The 14,501-nt window shown below is 46.6% G+C and overlaps 7 protein-coding genes across 7 annotated transcripts; 3 read left to right on the top strand and 4 right to left on the bottom strand.

Moving 5' to 3' along the window:
• Positions 1–73: 73 nt before the first annotated feature.
• N7469_002357 (type 1 glutamine amidotransferase domain-containing protein) lies at positions 74–838 on the top strand (the record flags this gene model as incomplete). The annotated part of the gene is made up of 1 exon (XM_056641277.1): positions 74–838. One exon carries the CDS (start codon positions 74–76, stop codon positions 836–838), a length of 765 nt encoding a protein of 254 aa, XP_056503771.1.
• Positions 839–1,241: 403 nt separating this feature from the next.
• On the bottom strand, positions 1,242–2,140 carry N7469_002358 (lipase family protein; the record flags this gene model as incomplete). The annotated part of the gene is given in 3 exon segments (XM_056641278.1): positions 1,242–1,626; positions 1,681–1,958; positions 1,973–2,140. 3 exon segments carry the CDS (start codon positions 2,138–2,140, stop codon positions 1,242–1,244), a joined length of 831 nt encoding a protein of 276 aa, XP_056503772.1.
• A 3,819-nt stretch (positions 2,141–5,959) lies between these two features.
• Positions 5,960–7,264, top strand: N7469_002359 (DUF4419 domain-containing protein; the record flags this gene model as incomplete). The annotated part of the gene is made up of 1 exon (XM_056641279.1): positions 5,960–7,264. One exon carries the CDS (start codon positions 5,960–5,962, stop codon positions 7,262–7,264), a length of 1,305 nt encoding a protein of 434 aa, XP_056503773.1.
• A 926-nt stretch (positions 7,265–8,190) lies between these two features.
• On the top strand, positions 8,191–9,189 carry N7469_002360 (quinone oxidoreductase family protein; the record flags this gene model as incomplete). Its single annotated transcript, XM_056641280.1, has 1 exon — positions 8,191–9,189. One exon carries the CDS (start codon positions 8,191–8,193, stop codon positions 9,187–9,189), a length of 999 nt encoding a protein of 332 aa, XP_056503774.1.
• Positions 9,190–9,380: 191 nt separating this feature from the next.
• N7469_002361 (uncharacterized protein) lies at positions 9,381–10,805 on the bottom strand (the record flags this gene model as incomplete). Its single annotated transcript, XM_056641281.1, has 1 exon — positions 9,381–10,805. One exon carries the CDS (start codon positions 10,803–10,805, stop codon positions 9,381–9,383), a length of 1,425 nt encoding a protein of 474 aa, XP_056503775.1.
• Positions 10,806–11,889: 1,084 nt separating this feature from the next.
• Positions 11,890–12,372, bottom strand: N7469_002362 (RidA family protein; the record flags this gene model as incomplete). The annotated part of the gene is made up of 1 exon (XM_056641282.1): positions 11,890–12,372. The coding sequence occupies one exon, from the start codon at positions 12,370–12,372 to the stop codon at positions 11,890–11,892; it is 483 nt and encodes a 160-aa protein (XP_056503776.1).
• A 250-nt stretch (positions 12,373–12,622) lies between these two features.
• On the bottom strand, positions 12,623–14,233 carry N7469_002363 (aldehyde dehydrogenase; the record flags this gene model as incomplete). Its single annotated transcript, XM_056641283.1, has 3 exons — positions 12,623–13,497; positions 13,555–13,778; positions 13,827–14,233. The coding sequence occupies 3 exons, from the start codon at positions 14,231–14,233 to the stop codon at positions 12,623–12,625; spliced, it is 1,506 nt and encodes a 501-aa protein (XP_056503777.1).
• Between the last annotated feature and the right edge of the window lie 268 nt (positions 14,234–14,501).

The following is a 14,501-nucleotide window of genomic DNA, read 5'->3' on the forward strand; positions in this document are numbered from 1 at the left end:
GTGTATTGCCTTGACCTAGCATTTTCGCTGTTCATCGATTCTATTTCCCCGTGATATATCTTTATCTGTCACAATGTCACCCAAGAAAGTTCTCATAATTCTCAGTGACTCGGACTCTTTTCCCCTCGAGAAGGTATCGGGCTCTGATGCCGGCACCACAGAAACAGTCAACCAGCCTTCAGGTGTCTTTCTCAAGGAGCTTGCCAAGCCACTACAGAAAATGCTCGATGCAGGACATGAAGTGACTTTTGCTTCTCCAAAAGGACAAACTCCCACCGTGGATTCTAACAGCAAGTCGCTGCTTGTCTATGCTGGAAATTTCTATGAGAGACAGCAAGAGGAAAAGCTCATCGAGAGAATGAAGCAAAACAACGGATTTGACCAACCGCGAACATTCGGCTCTTTTGACGAACAAGAGCTCTCAACTTTCGCAGGTATCTTCATCCCAGGCGGTCATGCACCCCTGGCGGACCTCGGAGATAATGCAGAATTGGGAAGAATCTTGCGCTACTTTAATAAAGAGAATAAGCCAACGGCGGCCATATGCCACGGGCCATACGCATTACTCAGTACGACAAAGGCGGGCGATGGTTCCTTTGTATATAAAGGATACAAAATTACGTCTTGGAGCGATGCCGAAGAAAGATTTATGGAGACGCTATTGGGTGGAGAGGTGGAGAAGGTTGAGTCCACATTGAGCGACCATGGTGCAATTATGCTCGAAGGTGCACCGGAGAAGCTTGGAGGTACGACTTTACATAGGGAATTGGTGACAGGCGGTAATCCTTTGGCGGCGAATGCTCTTGGAGATAGATTCTTGAAGATGCTCAGCGTATGAATGTACTGAGTACGTTCAAGAATCACTTTGTATCATAGTTGGCCAAATTGCAAGCTTGACAAGATACCATTGAGAAACGAAAATACACATTTTCTCTCACAATTTCGTAGTCCAAATCTAATTCCCAGGCATAGAATGGATGCAGTAGATGTCAAAATGTTCAAAATCATAATCAAGTTGATAAGGTACATCCGACACTTTAGACATGAAATGATGATCAAAAGCAAATATCTGTATTTCTTGATCCACGATCAAGACGCAATCAAACATATAGGTAGAAGTATTGATTTCACACTCAAGCGTAGCCTTAGAATGCAATAAGAGTATACCGATATACACACTCTTGTCAAAATGGTCCTCTATTGGCTCTACTATCCTCCCTCGTTTGCGGCAGGCCGGTCGATTACCAGCTACAAGCTCCGCTGGTCATCCCAAAATAAGCAGTATGCGCATCATTCACGCCCTGTCCACCCTGAGCTTCACAGCACTGAACTTCATCACCAGTGCAGACAAACATATTCTGGGCGCTGTAAGGATCAACGCTCCAGTATTCTATACCACCATGGGCGTACCCCTGCTCCGCCGGGGGCAGGTTCGGGATGCCATCGTTGGCATGAGTAACGCGGAAGTACTTGTTCGTGTCAGGACTCGAGGTTTGGAACTTATCACCCATGTACGATGCGAAGGCCTGGTTGCCGGTGCGCGGTTCGCCAAATGTGTAAAGGTTGACATTGTCGTATGTCGCAGATAGTTGGGCGGCGGCGAGTGCTGCCATCGATGCTCCCAGGCTGTCATAGAGTTAGTGACTATCATATAATGGTACAAGAGATTAAAGTGCATACCTATGACCTGTCACGGTCAACGCATAGTCCGGATACTGACTGGCCTGCTGCTTGACAAGTGACATGACTTGATCTTGGACAGAGATCCATCCAATATAGTATCCACCATGTACCTCACAGCCATTGCATTGAGGTAAGCTGTCAAAAGAGGTGAGGGTGTAATTGGTATCGAGCTGTAGATTCACGTCACTGCCAGTACCACGGAAGACAGTAATGATTTCTTTGCTGCTGTCGTCGCGGAGGATCCATCCGTTGATATCAGTTTGAGCATTGTAAATCTTCTCCCCTTGACAATGGTTGACGGAATATTGCACAGGTTGGCGTAGGCAGATTGGGAGATAGTGGCCATTTCAACTAAACGTTTGTAAAGGTCTTCGGAGATACCTTGCTTAGGGACAGCTAAGGCTTGTCCAACGACCGCCGAAAGGGCGAGAAGGTAATTTGGAGAGAACTGCTTCATATTGAAGTTGTGATTGACAATGGAGCTAAGAAAGGAGAAGAGAAGTCTGTTGCTCAAGTTTGCCACGGTATCTATCTCTTAAATAGAACAAAGGAAGATCAATTTAGGATAAAATCAACAAACAGCCGACGATCGTTTCATGTTGTCTAACTTGACATGGTATACTCACACACCGCTATAGACTTCCAAGTACATAGACTCGGCAAATACAACCCAAACCCTAGCCGAGCTATGTAACATTGGAGGGTCTACATGTTTAGCTTCGTTCAAGAGAGGAATAGTGCGATATGGTCACGAATAGGGAATTCAAGTCTACCTATCAAACTAACCCGGGCTTTTGTCCTTTTCTAACATGGATATTCCAATAATTCGCAATTCGTATGTTGATATCTCCCAGATACGTCTGAGGCAGATCACTTAGACATGCGCAAAGCTTTCGTGAAGTACAAATGTCGATATCGACAGGACTATGAGAACATGCAAATATTGTTTCGAGACTCCTGTGTTTGATAGTGGAACAATTATATGATGAGCTTCCATCGGTATAGCTCCGTGAAGACCCACGGGCGGGCCCCTAGCCATCCTTCTAGACCTTGCTACGTTCGCACGGGCTCTACTGCTACTGTCTATGGTAAGCTTTGACCAACGGGGTCCTAACTTAGATTTTCAGGGTCTACGGCGGAATAAGCGTCTGTATCAGTGCTAAATTGATCGGCGGTTTATTTATCTGAGACAAGTAAAGGCTAAATCTCTGCCTCGCCGATACAGGATGCCGGGTATTTGATGGGAATGGAGGATCTGCCAAGTATTCCGAAAACATTTAGTCCACGGAGTGGATTGTTATTTAGTTCCACGCCATGGACCCTGATCCGGCGCCGAGTGTTTCAAGTGCCATGATGAGCCTACTAAGTTCTTGGCAATCGACACTAGTGACCCGTTGCTGTCTCCTCATATTTGCGCTAATTATTATCTATAACACCCTTTAGTGATGGTGACCGTTCATAGGGAAGGACGGTGGACAGCAATGATCCCTCTGTTGAGAATTGAACTTCATAGCACGGAAAATCTCCTGTATACTCAGCAATTCTTGTCAGTGGTGGAGACTAGACCCAAAATTGACAATCCAATAGGAATATTTAAGTAGCAATTCTGTCGGAAAAAATAGTCTGTAATACTTTGCTGTCAAGGAATTATCATATGATACCTGGTCAGAGATTCTTTGTCTTCAGATGTTAGACAATTTAATGCCGGCTCCCGTGGTGTATTTTGGTGACTCAGTTGAAAAAGCGATAGCAACCGTGGAGCAAAAACTAAAGATGGAAAACGCTATTGTCTAATTCATCGTCGTATACCGGTGTCATTTTTTTCTCACTTGAAGATTTCTAATAATAATGGCGGCCATCAATGACTCAACGTGATCCCGCATTCGATTCTCCTAAACTCCAATGTTCTGAGTCCCCATTTCAATATAGGCAAACCGAAAATGCACTTCTCTGCAAGGTCAAAGCATTTAATGGCTAGGTGGTAAGCATCTCGTGAATATGAGAGAAATTATCCAGGGCAATGTCGGTGGAAGCATGGCAGGTAGAGTTGAGTATATGGAACTAATTGGTTATCGAGAACAGTTCTTGATCAATTGCAGAATTTCAGCGACCCCGAGCTCACTCAGTCGATATCTCACAGAGTTAGTCATGAGGCTTAGTTCCCTAACTATTTGTTCTCCCTACTCTCTGAAACCCAAAAGTTGTCATCAAGCCATATTTTGAGGAATATTTTCATCGAGAGGCTCCTGGCTCCATGATTCAATTCCGAAAGATCAAAGAATGGCAAGCCACCAAAGCTTTCATCATGAAGGCTAGCCTGCACGATGTCAGATGGAGAACCTGCCATGTCGGCGTAAATGGCTGTTTGTGGAAAGGCCTTCCAAGTATGTGATGCATATTTTTATATTCGAAGATGATAATTCGGATTGGGTGAACTCTACTGTCTCATTTTGGTTTTCTGTCTTGCTATGTACTCTAGCTCATACCATTATTGTCGAGTATTTGGTCATACTTCAAGTCTGACTGGCGGTCCAAGTTCTATCGCATCTCAGGGGATCTGTAGCCAAGGGTTCTACTCGAGGGACACCACCAGGGATGCACTAACAGTTGGTAAGGATACTTTCATTTTAAAGGGAAGTAGCGGGGCCATGGAAGAATTTTCAAAGTCCTAATTGAAGGCCTGACGTACAAGTGTAATAAATCGATCATGAGAAAGGTTTCGTATATGATGCCCGAATGGGCGAAATTGCTATCCTCAACTCACTTTTATTAGAGGTACTTACTGTAGCGCCAGTGATCCTCTCTTACGTTAGACCAATATCTAGACCCTAATTTTTGGACAGACCACCTATTAAGCAAAGTTGGCTGAAATATGCATTGAATGTGTCAAGACTGTCGAACTTACACATCGGGACTAGAAAACCAACGAGAAGCCTTTGCAGCTTCAACCGGAAAATGATCTCAAACACCTTATTATAAGTTTCAGGTAGGAACCTTGGTACACGGAACTGCAAATGGTGATACCAGAGTACATACCCGGTGTGAAAGTGAATGATATGGTATTTACATGACTATGGAGGTTAAGATTTTAGATAAATAAATGATTGATAGGTCCTCAAGCCCTGGTCGTACTCTCAATTATCAAGACCAACGTCTACACAAAATAATTAATACACAATACAGCTCTTACCTGGAGTAGAGTATCCACAGAGGCGATAGCATAATCATTAGGCCACACCTTACAGATATGGGAAGGTGTACAATGGTCCCAAATTTGAACATGGATTGCGTTTACCCGCTAGACTTGCGGACGATGCCGCATATTTCGGGTATTCATCTGTGGTCAGATGTGTCACATTCAATCCAAAATTAATGGTTAGTATGGCCCGCATCATTTAAGGAGCGAGTGTGTCAGACCCTATAGCTGGCCTTGATGAGTCGATCCCGTCTTCCTGTGGCTGCTTCTCATTGCTTCCATCCGGGCTGATCTGGAAAGACATCTCCATCTTAGTTGCGAGTAATGAGAGTAGCGGGAGAGTTAAGCATCGCCAGAAGAGGATTAACCCCGCCATTATACTAATTTTGCGGGGTTATATAGACGGATTGCGTTAGTCTGGCTTGGTTCGGTCAAGCGCCGTGGCGAAAGGGTACATAATGTCTCTCCATCGACATATAGTAGATACTGGGGAGATTCCAGGAAATAGCCAGGCCATTGGATTAAAGTGGCAGCTAGAGAAGTTGACATCATGAGGTGGCTCGCTTATGGGTGTTGCCAAGGCCATTTCTATATTGACTAATTTGCGTTAGCCGCAATGAATACGAAGATGGCTGATAGTTGTGTTGCTGCCTGCACGAGAGGCGGACGAAGGCAGCTTTTAAACTCGACGCGGCTCTATCGACAACCTTCAGTCAATAGAATTTTGAGAGCCAGGCTCTTGATATGAAAGTGGCTCAGTTCAAGGACCTTAGAGCCACCGACAAACTACTGCTTGGTTTACTGGTGACCGCCGAGCAAGGAATATTGGACACAGACCCCCTCCCTCCTCAAACAAACCGGGGATTATCCAAGAATTTTGCATAATCGCCTTATGCCTGATGAGTATTAGTGAGTAAGTGCTTCGGCCATTGGCCTCATTCTAAAGCTCTTGGCTTCACGCGCACATTGTTAAGAAATCCCGAGATCAAAAGGTATAAAGGAGGGACAAGAACCATACTTGAATCTCGATTTCCCATATATTTCGTATTCGACTTTAGGTGGAGCCTACACCTAAACAAGATGCCTGTCACGCTCACAACAGCAGCACATCCTCCTCGCAAATGGGACCACCCCAGCGTGTCTAGGACGGAGGAGTTGTTCGCTCACTCATGTCCGGAAGAACAGCGCCAAAGCAAAAAGGTCATCCAGAGCTCATTTCCTCGGAGATTCTTTCGCGAGAATCATATCTCTGCCTCTCAGCACGGCTTCGTTTGGGCTGTATTCCATGCCTATAGCCACCATCACCATTTGACCTTACGGCCTGAAGACATTTGGTTCTCTATCTTAACGCAGCTCAGTTTCTTTATCAATGCCCATGCAGAGGAGCTTCGCTCCCTGTTTGTCGCACACGAAGGAAAGAAGAAGTTGCACATTAAGACTACAGGGACGATCCATACTGTGGACTTCGGCGCACTGGCCTTGCAGATGACCAGGTTGATCGAAGAGAACATCATAGATGAAGAGCTTCGGACATGGATTATGCCAAATTTCAGTACTACAACCACATCGGATACTGTCGTGACGGCTATTTTGATGATGGGAACCTTGCAGAAATATTTCTCGTACCAAATTAGCATCGACTGCGGGATTCCGTCCGTTACTTTGCTAGGCAAGAAAAAAGACTGGGAGAAACTCGCTAAGAGACTTGACAAGCTCTATCAACTGGGTGATGAACCAGCAAGATTTGCTCAGCTCCTTCGACCTGTTCTGAATTATTTCATTGTCTCTTTTGATAATCCATCCTCACCTGATGTCCTGGATTTCTGGAGCAGATGCGCCCACAAGGAGTCCATGGGCAGCGGGTCAGACTATCTTGGTGGCTGGGTCTCGGTTTTCTGTTTCTGGGATGTTGATGGAAGACTTCTTTATTCAGAACCAATCTATCCCATCTCCTCACCCGAATTTCAAGCCCGGAGCTGTGCAAAGAACTTGGAAGACGGCTTGTCCCGATGTATTGACACAGAAGATGTTCCATCCGGTTTCGCCTCTGTGCCAGTTACCGTTGACGACAATGGAACAATATATGAGACCATGATGTTAGCTGGACTTGTCGGCATTCAGGCTACATCGAGCGGGGCAATGCGGGATGGCACCAGGTACCATAATAGTCCGCCCTTGTACGAAGATAGTCCTTATGATTTGCTTGAACCAGCTGTGTATAGTGTTCTATCCGCAACTGAACAGGCTGGACTTGATACAATTCAGCCGCTGTCAGGGTGGTGGATGTATGAACAGCGGCCTGGGGGGACAAGCGGAAGAAGAGCAGGAGCGAGGATCAGGTACTTTCATGTCGTGGATCCAGCAGCGTCTCTCCTGATTTCGTAACTAAACTTGGTCGTTTCGTGCGACAAAACAAGGTCACATCGTATACTACTTTGAAATCTTTCCACGATCAAATAATGAATCACGGGAATTCCTTTCGGCCTGCGATATCTCCGTATTAGTGTACACTACAGCAGTGTTATTGTCTGTCTCATCGATTTTTCGAGGACTAAGATCTTGAAAGCGAAAAGGGACTTTTTTGAATCACCTTTTATGATTTGGAATACACTATCCATAAAATACAAAGGTTCAGGCCACTATAGTGTATGAGGTAGGTTCCGTGGTGATTTTTGCGGTCAAAAGCAGCCATTTGGAGAAGCGGTAGCGCCCCGGATATACCCGTGAATGGTCCATTCCATAAAGTGAATGGGACAGGGCCACTAAGGAACGGCTATTGCCAGACAGGTCTATGATATAACCTGGTTCTCACACCATTTGAACGCTTCAAATTTCATGTAGGACCAAGAATCACCACTGAGTAGCATTAAATAAGAACCATCTTTACTTTACGTGCCTTGTAATCTTTGTTACTTTGCTAGATCCTCAATTTCTTGATATAGCCTTATATTATCCAGTGATAGCAGATCAAACTAAGCATACTGGATTTGACCTTCGGCAATAATAATCAAAGTCGGTATAGCGGCCGAACTCTCACGTACGCGTGGGCGCTTGTGCTTCGTCTTGCTGGCTAATCTGTGGAGCTGCTCGGAAATACCCGTGTATGGCCAGATCTGCCCGAGACCAGCTCCACTCGGTGCGGCCTCTACCCTCAGCCCGCAAGATACATGGTACCATATATCCGTCGTACTTTATTAGTAGTCTGTTTTAGGTGACTGAATTCATCTATACTATCATCTAGTAGGAATTCGACATCAACGTCTTGGTAACTTATTCCACACAGACGTCGTAACGAGCCACCAGCCACGAGCATGTCTCTACCGCCGACTATGAAAGGCGTTCGGATTCATCAACAGGGTGATCCGGCGAATATGGTCATTGACACGGGGTTGAACCTGCCTACAGCCAAAGACACCGATGTGCTTGTCGAAATCCATTATTCCGGCGTCAACTTTATCGATATCTACCAGCGCACCGGTGTCTATGACGTGCAGGTGCCATTCACTGCTGGCCGTGAAGGTGCCGGAACGATTGTTAAAGTTGGCGCCAAAGTCACCTCATCGTACGGGTTGGAAGTTGGGGACCGTGTCGCAGTCTTTACACAGGGCACTTTTGCCGAATATGTAGCCGCCCCGGCGGAGGGTGTCATGAAACTACCTCCATCAGTGTGCACCAAGATAGGAGCCGCGGTCATGCTTCAGGGTCTCACTGCCTGGACCATGGTCCAGGAATCGCACAAAGTGAACAGTGGCCAGATCATCCTTGTGCAAGCTGCAGCCGGTGGGACTGGAAGCCTCCTAGTACAGATGTGCAAGTATCTTGGTGCTACTGTCATCGGGACGGTCTCCAGCGTGGAAAAGGCCAGAGTCGCCGAGGAAAACGGATGTGACCACGTCATCCTGTACAAAACCACCAACGTGGAAGAACAAGTTATGCGATTGACTGGCAACAAGGGATGTCATGCCGTCTTCAGTGGCGTTGGTCAAAGCACTTTCAACGCAGACCTGGCTTGCACGCGGAGAAAGGGCACACTAGTTTCATACGGAAATAGTAGCGGCGTGGTATCCAATTTCTCCATTCTGCTTTTGAGCAAGAAGAATGTAAAGCTGGTCAGGCCAACATTGGCAAAATACATTGTTGAGAGAGAGGAGTTTGTGGAGAGAAGCACGCAGTTGTTAACGTTGCTCGAAGACGGAGCCATCCATATGCGGCTAGGAGGAGAATATGAGTTGGAGAATGTCCAGAAGGCGCAGGATGCGCTCAGTGGTCAGAAGACAATGGGCAAGTTACTCATCAATTTACGAGCTTGAAAAGGCTCTCTTAGAGTTAGACAATGCCTTTATTCTAGAAGGTCAAGGTTTCTTTCAATAAAAGACGATGTAAGCCACAGTCAAATCGAGTTTTGTTTTTTCTTTTCAGAGCCTTAGATAGACTGCCCAGTTCTTGTTTTATTTAATTCGCTTTGTCTTTTTATGCTTGCGAACAAAAAATACCAGCAATTCTATAACCCTCCGCAAGCCTTTTCAACCCAAGCCTTACACTGGTCGATGCTCTCCGCCTGAATTCTCTGATATAGAAGCATCTCGTCGGCGACTCCAACCCCGAGAGCCTTCTCAAAGTCACACTTACTACAGTCGTCACAGGAGTCCAAGTATATGGTTGCGCTATCGCTGTTCTTGTTCAAGTTACTCTGGAAGATGCCGGCCGCGCTTATAGGGAGAAAGTCTTCGTAGACTATGGGCTCGTAGCGGACTATGTCATCCTCAATCAGCTGGCTCAAGTTGAATGGCTTCGCTTCAGGCTGCGCGTGAAGTTTGTTGGGATTAATGTAGTAGCGGAACCATGCCAGTCCTAGCTCGCGCATTTCCACCCAAGAGTCTGGGAAACTGGCAAAGACCCGGGAGAACGCAGTCCTATCACCGGCTGTGATAGAATCCCTGGTCGCTACTGCCAGAAGCGAATCATACAGTTGACGTCCTTTCGCCGTTAGAGCCGCACCTCGCTGTTCAATCTCGCCGAAGCGTGCCTTGTGTCTGCCTGGGACAAATTGCTTAGTGCTTGCAGATTCTGTTATTTCCACAGGAAAGCTGATTGGCTCCTCAATCGCTTTAAAACTAGTCTGCCGAAGAAGAATAGGACATCTCCGTTTTGGAGGCCCCTCGATGTAATCTTTGACCGGTATATTCCAGTCTCGCATACTCGATTGGACTGCGTCAATGTCCAGTACTCGTGGGGTCAGGTGGTTAATGTGCGGCGACTTGAAGGCAACAATGTCGGCCAAGATAGCGCTTTCGGATAACATATCCTGGTATTCGGCACAAGATACCGCGGCTGAGTTGTGCCACTGGAAGCTGCTCGTTGCTTCATGGACAAACTCTTCAGCTTCAGCTTCGACAAGGCCACCGTTGGATTCATATATGGCCAGCAGCGCAAACATCCTTTCGGAGAATATACTCCGGCGGGAAAGGATACTGGTAACACGTTGACGAACCTCATCGGACTTGATAAGCTCTGGGCGGAGCAAGGAGACAAACAAGCGAAAAGCATTTTTGGAGAGCTCAGATATTTCAGGTGCTCGGAAACAAGTCGAATGCACAGGGACATTGGCCGGTACAAGGTCATAATATCCAGTAGGCAGCATATTCATGACCTGTAGGACGCGTCGGACCTGGTTCAGCTCGTCCGGCTTGCCGACACGAATGGCTCCGTGGCGCTCCAAATGGATTCTGTCGAGATTATCAGTAGTACTGAGTTTTTGGCGAAGATTTGGATCGCTCTCAAGTACTCTCTGGTTACTTTGTTGAACCAAACTAAGCAAATCGCCATATAAAGGGACCTCTTTGGCGTACATGGCTGACATGGCCACTGCAAAGGCTTGTCGGATGTTTGCTGATGGGACATGCTGGCGTAAAGCGTGGTTTTCCATTTTGACGATTTCCGATCTTGAATGCTGCGGGGTTTGAAGACGATAGTCAGTGCCTGTCGACGGTTAAGCGTTGACACTTGCCAGAAGCTAGAGCTGGACATTAGTCAGTTTATACAATGGCACTATTAGTAAGTAGTGATTACCACCGACTAGCCTCGAATCCTTGTGGACCCAAGAAACGGAGGTTAACTTACACTTTACAACAATCGTGTCGGGACGTAACCGGTTTCAAGAAATGCTGTAAGAATGCCGCCGGAGACAGTTCCGCCTCGGACATTTCCGTGTTAGCAATCATTACCAGACCATCGAGTGTGCTCTAAACCCTTTGGTTTAGTAAGACTTTCGTCCTTGGCGCGAAGTTCATACTTGTGCTTACCCTATGGACTTTCACTGACACTAGTTCAAACCCGATCGAGACCACGCTGCCTAGATTCTCAATGATGAGGTCTTTATAGAACCTCGTGTTCGTACCTCTTCTTCAAAAATAAATATACGCTACCGGTTCTAATGTGAACCCATGTTTTGGACGTATACTACTACCAAAATTGTCTATACTGTCCATCGACTCAATCTCTTCACACACACACACACATAGACACACACACATATATATATGTATGAATACTTCTCTTTCTCTTTTCTGAATATTAGAATTTCAAAAATCTTAGTTGGAACTATTCTTAGTGCCGTTCAGTTTTTACTTAAATGGGCTATCTAGTACCCTTCAAAGTCAATATCTAACAATCCGTGGCTGACAGTTGGTCCTTATTGCGAAGCTGAAAATCAATACTAGTATCCAAGTGTACCAAGTTCCACAGGTCTAGGACTCATTGCTGTTGTTATCGCGTTGTGGAACCGCGTGCAATCCACTCTGGTAGATTGTCGCCGTGAATCTGTCTCAGCTACTCTCAGTAACAGAAACTAGTCTTGGCCGTGCATGACCATGTTGATGGAGATATGATGAAAATTTACATGACTCAATGGAATCACCAAAATGAAGATTATCATGGGTATTTTTATGTTTTATTGTTTTATGATAGCTCTATCGCAAAAATAACTCGTTTGGCCTCCTGCCTGACCATCCTCACCCCGCGAGCCAGGCAATGCATTTCATCTCCACCAGGATTTCCTCCCGGGGCAATGCCCTCACTTCCACAGTTGTGCGTGCCGGCGCCATCGTGCGGTCTGGCCAGACCTTGTTCCACTCTTCATTCATCCCAGCATAATCGTCTTTCATGTTCGTAAGGAAAACGGTAACTTCTACCACATTCTGCATCCCAGCTTTACCACCCGTGGCACAGTCTATGATCGCTGCTATGTTCTTCAAGACGGCCTCTGTCTGGAGACGAATGTCGAGTTTGAGAGAGGTGTTGCCGTTGGGGTCGTGGGACCTTTCAGCTCCTACAAACGATCCATCGCCGCGACGCGAAGAAGTCCCCGAAATATGGATATAAGAAGCTCCATGCCCGGCTGTAACCGTTCTGGCATGCGGATAATTAGCGAGGCCTTGGGCGTTGCCGGCTGGACGGAGATAGGGGACGCCATTGGGATGCATGGTGCATGACATGTTGACTTGGATCGGTAATATAAAACGAAGACAATCGGAATAATACCTGAAGAAATGATTTAAGGTAGGATGTGAAAACCCAGGGTGTTTACCAAAGTATATAATGCTTCTATGAATAGGAGTGAATTCCCTTAAAAACTAATACATAAAAGTGGGCCTTCGGATGCATCCGCCGGGTCTAACAATGGTGAACTTCGCGGTAGTTTTCCGCTAGCCTGTGACCAATAGCGGAAAAGTCTCGTATCTTCTTCTACCAGGCGGAGGGGACATGAAGCGTCCGCAGGTTTGTAAAAACGTCTCGGCTATGTGCACCACCCTCTCGACCAACCCCAGATGCCTTGAGCCCTCCGAATGCTGTGCCTAGTTCTCTCACAAGCCAGCAGTTCACCCACACCAGTCCGGCGTCAATCCTTTCGCCAACACGACGCATCCTTGATATATCGTTTGTCATGACAATAGCTGCCAGGCCATTGACATTGTCGTTTGCCAGTGCGATGGCCTCATCTTCTCTGTCAAAAATTGTCACGGTGACAACTGGTCCAAAGATTTCATCACGGATCACTTGACTATTTGTGTCAATACCACTCAGAATAACGGGGGGTACCCAGTAGCCGTCCGGTTCCTCGGAAGGAATGCCGCCGATGTGGAACTTTGCGGATTCCACTCGAGCCTGCAGGAGATAGGACCTGATCTTGAGGTAATGTTGCAGAGAGGCGACAGGTCCCATCGTCTCCCCTAATCGATAGTTTTTCTCGACATAAGCAACAAATGCGGACATGAAATTGTCGTAGATGCGACGATGAACGTAGATACGCGACCCGCAAAGACAGATCTGGCCACTATTCTCAAAAGCTGCACGGGCTGCCAAAGACACGGCGTTAGGTATATCGACGTCGTCAAACACCAGCACTGGGTTTTTTCCACCCAGCTCTAGCGATACGTGCTTCCCAATATCTTCAGCGGTGTCTCGTTTAATCTGGACTCCTGTGGCTGGGCCACCAGTAAATGATACGCCACGAACACGAGTCGAGCGTACCAAGGCAGATCCCACGCCAGGTCCATCGCCAAAAACTATGTTCATCACCCCAGAAGGCAGTTCTGCTTTTTTGAAAACCTCTGCCAAAACTTCAACAAATTAATATTTTCACAATGGAACGGACTGAAAGGTCACCCAAAACGTACGGAATGCGGTAATACTCGTCACTTCACTTGGCTTTGCAATTCCTACGCAGCCAAAAGCTAGGCAAGGTGCAATTTTCCAGGTCAAAAGATAGAGCGGCATGTTCCATGGAGTGATGAGTCCGAAAACGCCCACGGGAGATCGGTGCTCGTATGTCAAGACCGAAGGTGACCCATCTACATAACGGGCGGCGCTTTCCTCGTGCAGGATGTATGTAGCAAAGTAGCTTGATCACTGGTTAGGAATTGAATCCTGGTCAAAGGAGATTACTTACTTGAAGTTATCAATAGCTCTCTCAACCTCCACTCGCGCGCGAGCAAGAGTCTTCCCTTGGTCAATGCTCTCCCAGACCGCGAAAAGCTCCTTTTCGTCGCTGATAATGCTGGCAATTCTTTGCAACATCTGAGATCTTGCCTTTCGCGACGTCTGCGACCATGAAGGAAACGCCTTCGTGGCTGTCTCGACAGCCACTTCCACGTCTGTAGAGTCGCTTAGAGGAACTTGTACGAAGACTTTGCCATTTCTAGGATTAAACGAATTAATCCATTCATTGGACGTCGCGCAGTGTAGGAATTCGTTGCCCACAAAATTGCGAAGACGGATCGGCTCGCGCTGACTGGCCAAGAATTCATCGGCCTTTTGCTCAGTGTTGAGCTGCCATAGTTTGGTAAGAGTCTCCATGGGTGCGGTATTTTATAGTTTAGTTTGGTTGAAAGAGATGCCTAATAAGTTGTATTGGCATGAGACAAAGCGCCAATAAATATGACATGCTCCAAGTAATTGGACACCCTACTAAGTAGATATGGTGCGGTTGAAGCTCCGATTGGCTTCACAGAGTAGACTGGCCCACAGCCTTAAACCCGCGGTAGCGTTGACATAACGGAATCTTTGAAGATACCTGGGAAGTAGCAGTTGTCGACTGAATTGAGTGTTGAATTAAATCCAAAGA

Source organism: Penicillium citrinum (assembly GCF_028827155.1).
Source record: "Penicillium citrinum strain IBT 23319 chromosome Unknown utg000002l:1.0-3833315.0:1.0-3834789.0, whole genome shotgun sequence".
Taxonomy (NCBI): Eukaryota; Fungi; Ascomycota; class Eurotiomycetes; order Eurotiales; family Aspergillaceae; genus Penicillium; species Penicillium citrinum.